The 10,773-nt window shown below is 28.6% G+C and overlaps 1 protein-coding gene across 9 annotated transcripts in view; it reads left to right on the forward strand.

The window, feature by feature from the left end:
• The window catches only part of LOC122716462 (homeobox protein extradenticle), a 69,009-nt gene extending 62,534 nt beyond the window's left edge, over positions 1 to 6,475 (forward strand). For 7 of the 9 annotated variants that reach the window (XM_043939558.1, XM_043939559.1, XM_043939561.1 and 4 more), the window contains one exon: positions 48 to 2,309. In XM_043939558.1, coding sequence (XP_043795493.1) covers positions 48 to 182 — 135 coding nt within the window. In that variant the 3' untranslated portion in view covers positions 183 to 2,309. Of the gene's footprint in view, positions 1 to 47; positions 2,310 to 4,411 lie in introns of those variants that run through there. The other 2 variants (XR_006347028.1, XM_043939566.1) reach the window with 1 other exon arrangement.
• The last annotated feature ends 4,298 nt before the right edge of the window (positions 6,476 to 10,773 follow it).

Genomic DNA, 10,773 nt, shown 5'->3' on the forward strand with positions numbered 1-10,773 from the left:
GAGGGCTAAAAATCAATTGAAAAAAAAATCGAAAAAAAATGACGCAGGGCAAGGCATTGGCTGGGGGGCCAGGCGCGGCGGGATGGATGCAGCAACGCGAGGCGGTTCCGGAATTTCCGCCGCTCCACGATTCAGCGGACTCTGATTCTGACCGAGAGAATGAAAAACGACCGCGCGTCTAAAATTACTTTTGGAAATGAGCGAGCTATATAGTATGGTAACGAGACTAATAAAACGAGATATATACGTACCGAAAGAAAAGAGAGAGAGAGAGAGAGAGAGAGAGAGGAGAAAAGAGAAAAAGGGAAAAACGCAACAAGAAAAACGAGGGGAAAAAAAAAGAGGAAAAACATAGAGCAGAGTGTATGTCAGAGAAATGGAAAAAAAAAAAAAAAAAAGAAAGAAAGAAAAGCAGACGTACTGCTAACCGGACAACCAGGAACTACTACGTCGTCACCCACTATACCGACACGCACATGCTCTCGTTGTGCATACGGCCACATACACCCACATACGTATACACACATGCGATATACGCGCACCTCCGAGCCACACACATGGAAATAATGTTCGTTGGTGTTCCTACGATTAATGATAACATTAGTTTCTCCGGTTTTGAAACATTTTTCTCCTTTTTGCGTCAAGAGAGAGGGCCAAGCGCACAGAACGATGCGGCGATACACGTAAGTTTTATTGCGGGTCAGTTTATACAATTGTAACTGTTTCGATAACTGTCCTCCTTGGTTCGAATTTCGTTTCTTTCTAATATTCGACGGTGAATGAAATGAGAATTTCATATTCGTTTTCTTATCCCCCGTGTTTTTCAGGGATAATAGACGTGACTGTTTTATTATTATAGGTCATCCTATAAGAAGTTTTTCAGTTTCGAATCATTAAATTTATAAGGTATAATTAGCGTAACGTTTAGCATAAGTTAGAATAGAATGAAAAATTAAATTAAAATCGAGAAAGAAAGTTCTTTTCGCGTTGTAAAAATATATCCGATCACGTTTAATATCTACTCGAAAGCAATAATGGATAAAGATTTAGTAGACAATTTAACTGATATTAACTCGTATCGTGTCGAAATAGAACAAAAATCTATGGAAAATAGATTTTTCAAACAACAGACTTGCACATGGGATGGCCTATTGTGACTTAAATATCGTAATATATAAATATTATATATTATATATATAAGTCGTATCATAATTACGTTACATTATATTACTATTTAAAATTTAAAAGCATAAAGTATACAGAAATATAAGATATTTCGATCTATATATATAATTTAAACAATAAAAAAAAGGAAAAAAACATTAAAATACGAAGTTTCGACTGAGGAGGACGAAATAATTAATGTTTCTCGAGGTACACGAGCATGGGAATAATATTCGACTCGAATATATCATTCGATGGATCACGCTTGAAGAAAGAGAAAAACAATTCGTTTACTCGATGTTCGCATCTTCTTTGCCTCTGTCCTTCGATCTTGATATTAAATCTTGCCTTATCGAGTGACTGTGATGCATTAAGCATACACGTCACCTATTTACAGAGGATTTAAAGAGCGAAAAGAGAAAGAGGAATTTAAAGAAAAAAAAATGGCGGGCAGAAAGAGAGAGAGAGAGAGTGTGTGTGTATGTGAGAGAGAGAGAAAGAGAGAGAGTGGAAAGGACGGCGAACGATAAGAATCCGTTATAGGGCAATTGCGCTCCTAAGAACGTAGGGTTCGCTTCTATTTGAGACAATACGGCAGCGTACAGGCGCCTAGCTAAGGAAAGAGAGGGAGAGAGCGTATACAATCAACTAATTTTTATTTTTTATCGTATCGTATGCCATATACACGCATACATAGATAGACAGCTTGTACAGATATTTTTATTGTTATATGAAACCCATTGTATATCTAGTTTCATTTCAATTTATTCACAAAATTTGATTTTTTCTTTCCTTCTTTCTTTCTTGCTTTCTTTTTTCTTCTTCTTTTTTTAATACTTGACCTTTATTGTTTTTTACAATAATTTTTAACGTCACATTATGTATATCCCTCCATTATAATGCGTAGCGTAATTTTTTTTTTTTTTTGCTGGGTAAGGATTTAAGGGAACGATTTTCTTTGCGCGAAGAAGAAAAGAATACTTTTTTTTTTTTTTTTTAAATATGTGTAAGTATATTAGGAATGAGAATGCACTCGAAACTTAAAAGATGTTGAAACTTTTTTCTTTGTTCTTGTGATGTTCAAAATTTTTGAAGAATAATTTATAACGTAACAATAAATAATTTAAAGAAATGTGACGATACGAATTTATTTTTATTTAAATTAATATCTTATTGAGTTTTATTTTAGATAACGATATAGATATAGATTCTTTCTAAAAAATATGATTGAAGATGAATTTAAAAAATTCCAGACGTTAAAATTTAAAAAGAAAAATTAAGTTTCGACTCATCTCTAATGTACGTGTATATATTTTTTAACTTTTTTTCTCTCTTTTTTTTTTAATCTTTCGACGCGACATATAATCATTCAAACTTGTCTTCTTTTCTATTCTGACGTAATTCATTTTAAATCTAATCCCAGCATCCCGAATATCATGTAATGCTAGCGAATGTTTCCTACGTTCGATTATGGTTTAAGTTCCGAGTCTTAAGTTTAGCTTCGAATTATATTTGCAGCGATGCGTTGACAATGTTTGCGTGCTGATTTGTTCAATTACGTTTGAACGCGAGGACACCATTTTCCTTCACAGAGGACAGATTATAATTATCATTTTACTCGATTAATAATATTTATTCATCGAAATAATTAAAAATACCCACGTGTATTTTTAATATTTAATACGATAATAATAATTTGTAGGGGTGTCCTCGTTGTAAGGAAAAAAAAAAAAAGAGCTTAATATCGTACCCTTTGTTATTTTTCTGAAAAATTGTGTGCATGATTGTACCTACGAGCGAATCGAGAAACTCCGAGCAGTTCTCTTCGTTCTTTTTTTTCCTTTTTTCCCTTTCTTTTTTTGTAAACAAACGATTCAGCACGAGATCTTAATTAAAATTCATTTCCTTTACGTCTTTTTTTTTTCTGTTTCTATTAATTTCAACACCCGATACATATACATACATATGGTGTCGAATCCAGAGAATTTGAATTAACCGCCAAAAATTTCAAACATTTTTCAAACATACGTACATATTCGGCTTCGAGCACAACTCGAGCACGTCCAAAATATATTTTCTAATAAAATAAAATGTTCATATCGAGGTTAATAAAAATTGCAAAAGAAATTCGGATCGAAGCCGGATTTTATCGATATATGCGAATTTTTCCAAAAAATATATAGATTTTGAAAAACTGGATTCGACTGGATTCGACATTTAAAAAAAAAAAATATATATATATAAATATAATATATATACGATTGCGCCTGTCTACCCTTAGTTGGTCGTACGTACGTAGGTTACATATGTATTGTGTATACGTATACATGTGTATAAAAATATATATTCTATACTTTCGTATCTGTATAACACGTGTGTTACAATTACGAATGGTAAACTTTCTACCATAAACTGGGCAGAAACGTAAAGATTGCGTTCCGACCAAGTTTCTTCTTCGACCGTATGCGTGCATGAATATGAATATAGTCGCCAGAAAAAGATATTTTCAGACAAACAATGTCACACGCGAAGCATATATCTTCTATTTGATTATTCTATATTATTCTATTTTCTTTTTAATTATTATAAGATTTTTAAACTCCTCTGTCCTCCTTAGTTGGAATGTCCTACATAGTATTTCATAACGTGAAAATTGAAATTTTTATCATTCTTTTTTATTTTTTAAACATTCTTGAGACTTTTAAGATTAATAAAATGGATACAGAAAATATTTGTGTATACTCTTGTCTTTCAATGTAGTCTTTTTTTAAAAAAATTATATTCTATATTCTTCATTTTCGTATCAAATTAATAATAATTGAATAATAATCATAAAAAATAGTTATAATATATTAAATAGTTTGAAACATAATATATTTATTTAATAAATTTACCTAATATATACAAATATTTTTTGTAACCATTGGATCTCTTTTTATACATTGGATCTAGATCTCAGAAAGGTTCAAAAGGCTCGGAGAGATTTATAAATTTATTTAAAAATTAAAGAATAAACATAAAATATTTATATATATATAAAAATAAAAAGAAAAGAATATCAAATAGGATATTTTAACTAAAGAGGCCAGTAATAAAATATTGGAACACTTTTTTTAATCTCGATTAATAGAAGGGAAAAAAAGCGATCGTAAGCAAATAAGAAAACGAAGAATTGCTATAGAATACAGCTTTTTCACGCGACTGTGTGATCACGTTCGCGTACACGGCCGGTACTGTTTGCTTTCAGGAGCTGTCGCCTTGAAATACTTAGAGGAATCGCAAGAAGATACGCGAAACAGACAATTAACGAGAATGAAATATGATGTAGGAACATATAATATGTATAAGTTGTATCGTGAAAATGCTCGCGCAATACGATCACCTCACTATCTGTGATCCGAGGCTCGCCTATAAAGGCGGGTAATACGAACTAAAACAAAAAAAAAAAAAAAGAAAAACAAAAACAAAAAAAATCGATATTAAGCTATTAATGTTATGTAATACAGATTCTCTAAGCGAGAAGCGTTCACGTTTCTAAGTGACGTGCATTTAAAAAAAAAAAATCGCCCGACAAATCGAACGATTCGATGTTGTTGGGATCTGATTTACCGATCGAGTGCTAACGAACGAGATACACGCGCGATATACGAAATTATCCTAAACATGCGAATACATTTTGACGTAAAATTCTTGAAAATTATTTTCGACGGTCATTTCTCGTTAATGGTTACTGTTCAACCAGTAGTTTTCATTCTGATCTCAGTGTCCATTTGTGAAAAATACTCTCGAGAGAAACTTTTTGAGGGAATTTTACTCTCAAATGTATTTGCACGTAGAGTTATACATATATCAAACTTCTTATACGAGAAAATTCTTCGTATTACTTGCGAAGTCGAAAAAGTGATCGAAAACGACAAGTCCCGTTTCCGATTGCTTTACATTTTTTTTTTTTTTTTTTTTTTTTCCGTTATTTTCTCCTTCATCTCTTTCCTTCCTCTCTCTTTTTTTCTTTTTCATTCGATGCTGTTATTCGAACATCAAGCGTGAACGCTTCTATGCATCGACGCCACCTTTTCCCCCCTCTCAGCGAGACCCATCGAACGAAGATAATCGAAATGAAAAGACGGTAAAAGGGAAAAAAAAAGTGATGAAACAAACAGATAAAAAAAAAAAAGTACGATCGGGAAACAGAACAGAAATGAAGCAATGGTCCTGCGACACAACACTAATGTATACGATTTTTCAACATGAAAATATTATATATTGTAGCTATACATATAGAAGTATATAAAAGAGAATAGTCCATAGGCAAAAACTGTAACAGCTAAGTAACATCATTGTAACGACGATGCTAAAATTAGTATAAAACGAGATTTATTTTATTATTATATCAATGGTCGCTATTATTATTAATTACTATTATTATTATCGACGTTATTATAATTGTCATTATTATTATACTAATATTATTGATATTCGCGATCCTCGCGTTGCGTTGGATCCCATTGCAATTGTATTATTACATCTCCGATTGGAAAGCGATTATTATTAATAATTATGAATTATTGAAAATTTATTACGACGCCCAAAACCGTTGGACGTATTTTTTTAATGGCAGAAGAAAGTCGATCGACAGCTAGGTGATTTCTATCCGATTTATTAAAATATATTGATTGTCGACGATTATCGTAATAGATTTGCGGCTCGACGATTTATTACTTAGCACGTAGGAGAGAAGAAGAAGAAAAAAAAAAACAAAAGATATCCATTTATTGTATAAACGAAGACGAGGCGAAAATGAGAATTACGAGTATCCTCCTGATGATTAGGTGATTAAATTCTGTTGTTAAATAATATGTCGCGGTTGAGATAGTAGGCTGAAGATCGAAAATTGAGAATTGAATTTATTTTATTAATACAATTTTGTAATATTCAATTTCTAGTTTCAAAATTTGGACCATCTTATATTATATTTATTTATATAACAATCTAATTTTTAATTTTAATTTTTTGATCATATTTATTATTTTATTTGACCAATAATTTTCATGAAAATACAAAAAAAAAAAAAGTTTAAAGCGATCTCAAAAGTCAATCTTCAACCCATTGTTTCGCCAACCATGCGACCAGTACAAGTGCGTTTGGCACAGCTAGTATACGACAAAAGAGCGCCTGAAGTTCGCCGCGAGACCGGCTTCAAGCGTCCCTTATAAGCTCTATCTAACATTTAATAAAAACGAGATGAAAAACGAGTCAAGAATACGAGATCGATAAGACGAGGTAAAAGAAAAAAAAAAAAAAGAATAAGAAATAACGTTTAACATTTATGGATACACGATATAAGATATTATATATTCATATTCCTCGCTCCCCTTCCGCTCGATCCTTTTTCTCCAATCGTCCAACTTTCGTTTAAGATAACCTACAAAAAAAAAAAAAAAAAAGAATCATCCGCAAAATTTACTCGAAGCGCACGCCGACGCGTTATTATTGCATTTATGTTTTTTCATTGTCGGATGAAATTTCAACTTACTTTCCTGCGTCACTCGAAGAATATCGTTTTTTTTTTTTTTTTTTTTAAATTTTCTAAACAATGAAACGTTTGATTTTTAAAAGTGTTAACTCCACTAATGCAACTATTTTTCGTAATTATTGATTCTTCCATTTCTTAATTTCTTGTTTTGTTTCCGTTTTATAAAAATATAATAAATGTGATTGAATATTTTATATACTATAAAAGATTGGAAAGAAAGTTGAAGTCGCGTCTCGATGTATACAACAGTATACCACAGAAATCATTGTATCGATTAAAATCATAGTAAACTTAATAAAACGCTCAAAAATAATATCGGTTCGATTTGTACAACTGTTTTATGTTATTCGTACAAATTATCCCTTTTTGTGCACTTTTGAAACTATCCTTATATATATATATCTTGATACTATTTGCAGTTTATATTTTTTTACTGTATTTTTTAAATTTAAAAAAAAAGCTTTATTAAGGAATTAATTATTTAAAATTAAATCAGAGATGAGATTTTATGAAATTACGTATCCTATGTTCTGAAATATCAATTGCGATTTGTTATGCCTTTCTATAGTTATTCTATATACAGGATGTTTTGTCTAATATTACTTTTTTAATTTATTTTCGCTATTTTCTGTAGCAAAAAATGTTTCAAATAAAAATTGAATGGTTTCAAGAGAAATTTTCTGATATTATTTATATTTCCCTAGTGAATATGTAGAGGATAATATTTTTTTTAATAAAAAAATACTAAATCATTTATAACAAAATTTATAACAAAAGATTATTAGTTTAGAAATATTTAATAATAATTTTAATAAACTAATAATTTTTCGATTTTCATAGTTCATTAATTTTTTATAGAGAGTGTGGAAATATGTATATTTATGCATATTAAAAAGTATATAATTAAAAAAAATAAAGTTTAGGCTTCATAAATATTTTACACGTCTGCAAATATTAATAATATCAAAATATAATCTTCTTGAGACCGATCAACTTTTATTCTAAATATTTTTTTAATATTATGAAAAACAAGCGAGATATTATATTTGGAAAGATATAAAGTTATGTGAAATAATTCCTAAATCTTCAAAAAATTATAAAGAAATGTTTAATAGAAAAAGATGACTCTTCGTGTATAAAGTAAGTATACAAAAGATAAGTATTTTTAGAATTAAGAGAATTGATAAGAAATCAATTCTTATCTAATTTGTATTCTTCTAATAAAAAATTTGAATAAAATTTCTACCTCGGAATTATTAAAAAAATTTCGCATGTCATTTTTATTAAATTATAATTTAATATAAAATAAAAAATTTTGATAGCAATATATATATATATAAATACGGAAATATATCTCTAAATTATTATATAAAATTTATTATTATAAGAATATTATTATATAAAAGTATAAAAGTATATAAAAATGTATATAAAATAAAATATAAATAAAAATATATAGATTCCTTGTAACATAAGGAAACGTTAATAATATTGTGTCATTTTAAGCTTATTAATTTTCAACAGTATAGACAAAGAGAGTTAATATGAGAGAAGGACAGATAGAATAAAAATTAGGGAATCAGCGCCATCTGTAGAGTGCCGTAAATGAAACATAAAAAGAAAGGATAGCAAATAAAAAGAGAAGGATAGAAATAAAGTAGTAATTGACTAGTAGCGCCATCTGTTGAATGCTAAATACACTTTTTTAAAATAGCTAAGATGAAGAATTGGATACTAATGCCATCTGTCAGATACTTTTAGAAATATACCTTTAACATTATACTACGAGATGGCGCTGATAGTCAATTAAGAATAAAATATTAACGCCATCTATTGAATGCTAAACACACTTCTTTAAAAATAGGTAAGATAAAGAATTAGATATTCGTGCCATCTGTCAGATACTTTTAGAAATATACCTTCAACATTATACTACGAGATGGCGATAGTAGTCAATTAGGAATAAAATGTTATCGCCATCTGTTGAGTGCTAAACACACTTCTTTAAAATAGGTAAGATATAGAATTGGATATTAGTGCCATCTGTCAGATATTTTTAGAAATATACTTTTAGCATTTTATTACGAGATGGCGCTAATAGTCAATTCTGATTCTATTTCTGTCCTTCTTTAATTATTTTCTATCCTTGCTTTTATAGTTTCATTTGCGGCACACTGAAGATGGCGCTGATTCCCTAATTTTTATTATATCTCTGTCCTTTTTCTACTATTTACTCTCTTTGTCTATGCTTGTCTCACGTCTCTTCTATAACAAATTATAGAATGTCAATTAAACGCATTTTCATTATTATACTTTTTCAAAATTATAATGTGCCTTAATCTTTAATGCAAAAAATATAGATATTACATTAAAATTACAAAATTAATCAGTAAGAATTTAATTTAATAACTTGTATTGATATTAATTTACAAATTAAAATTATTTATTAAAACTTAATAAGTTTTAAAGTAAGTTTATAAATAAATAATGAGATTTTTAAACATTTTAAATATTTCATTTAAAAAATAGTAAATAACTTGTTTTTAATATTTAGATTACAAAAATAATTTTTTGCGTTAAAAAATAAAAAATAAATAAATAAATAATTATTTTTTGCGAAAAGAAATAAAGAAATAAATTATATTCGTTAATAATTTTAGAAATAAATATTTGTTTATTTATTCAAGATTCAATAAAATGGAAAAATATTGGGATTATAATAGATTGTGCTTATCATTACCGTCTGGATAAGCTATTTCATAATCATCTATTATTATATTGGTAAGAATAATTAATTTAAGAAATATATACTTTTATACTTTGTGATTTTAAACTGATTTTGATTTATATTTATATTTATATTTATATATAGTAAAATTAAATTTTAATTTGACTCATTATCAATGCAATTTTTTTTTTATATTAGATCAATAAATGTTGCATGTAATGCGAAAATCAATTAATCCTGTTTCTGTGATATAAAAAAAGCATTTTATGTTACATCTATTTTATACCTTATCTATGATTGAATGAAATACAAATGGAGTAAAAATTTGTATTTTGAAAATTACAAGTATAATTATATTTCATAAAAAATGAATGTTTTTTTACGAAAAGCAAAAGCTATAAACATGAGAAATTTTTTTTATTAGTATATGCATATAGTTTCATATATTTGGTATAAAAAGATTTCATTAAGCGTTTGGTGCTGCCATCTATCGAACTGCAGACAATATATAGGAAGTCGATCGAAGAAATAATCTAGTTTTTGCACCAATTTTAAAATGTTGAAAATGCAATTTATTAATTAGTCAAAAGTCGAAAATTTCGAGAATATTAATTAACGTTCATAAAGTATCTTAAATATAAGTGAAAAAACACGAATATCTTGAAATATTTTAACACATTATTTTATTGGTTTTTTCCTTAAAAAAAGAATGAACTTGAAATTGGTTGTTGGGTTTTTGGATTCTGGCGAGTAATGACTGGGCATTTCGAAGCGACGATACACACTAATTTGCAAATTGAACTAGCTATGTATATATATAATATTTATATATATATAAGGTAGGTATCTTCTCTCTCATTTACTGCATAATACATAAGTAGTAATGCATGTTTACGTCTTCATTTTCATTCTTTCTCTCTCGCGCGCTTTCTTTCTTCGTACTTTCATTCGCACATTCATGCTCGACACCGAATCGGTCATTTTTCGTAGATTCAAAGAATAATCAAGTTTATCGTTTCGTTATTTTCTCTTTTGTTTTCTTTTTTTTTCGTTTTGTTTTCTTTTTTTTTTTTTTTTTTTCTTTTAACATACGAGTTTTCTCACTGGCAGATACATTCACACATATAGAATACTTATTTTTCATTTAAAGAAGAGAAATGATACAATTGAATGTTCGCGTCACGACGAACACGAGAAATTGAAGCGTGTTTCCTTTTTTTTCTTTCTTTTATCTACGAGAAGAAATTCGTTCGTCAGTCGTGAATGGTTATGAACATTATTGTTCGTAAACGCGCTTCTTAAGAAATACATTTATCTCCAATGTTTCTTTTTTTTTTTTTTTTCATCG

The sequence above is a fragment of the Apis laboriosa genome, unplaced genomic scaffold, assembly GCF_014066325.1.
Source record: "Apis laboriosa isolate Shangri-la unplaced genomic scaffold, ASM1406632v1 scaffold45_cov149, whole genome shotgun sequence".
Taxonomy (NCBI): Eukaryota; Metazoa; Arthropoda; class Insecta; order Hymenoptera; family Apidae; genus Apis; species Apis laboriosa.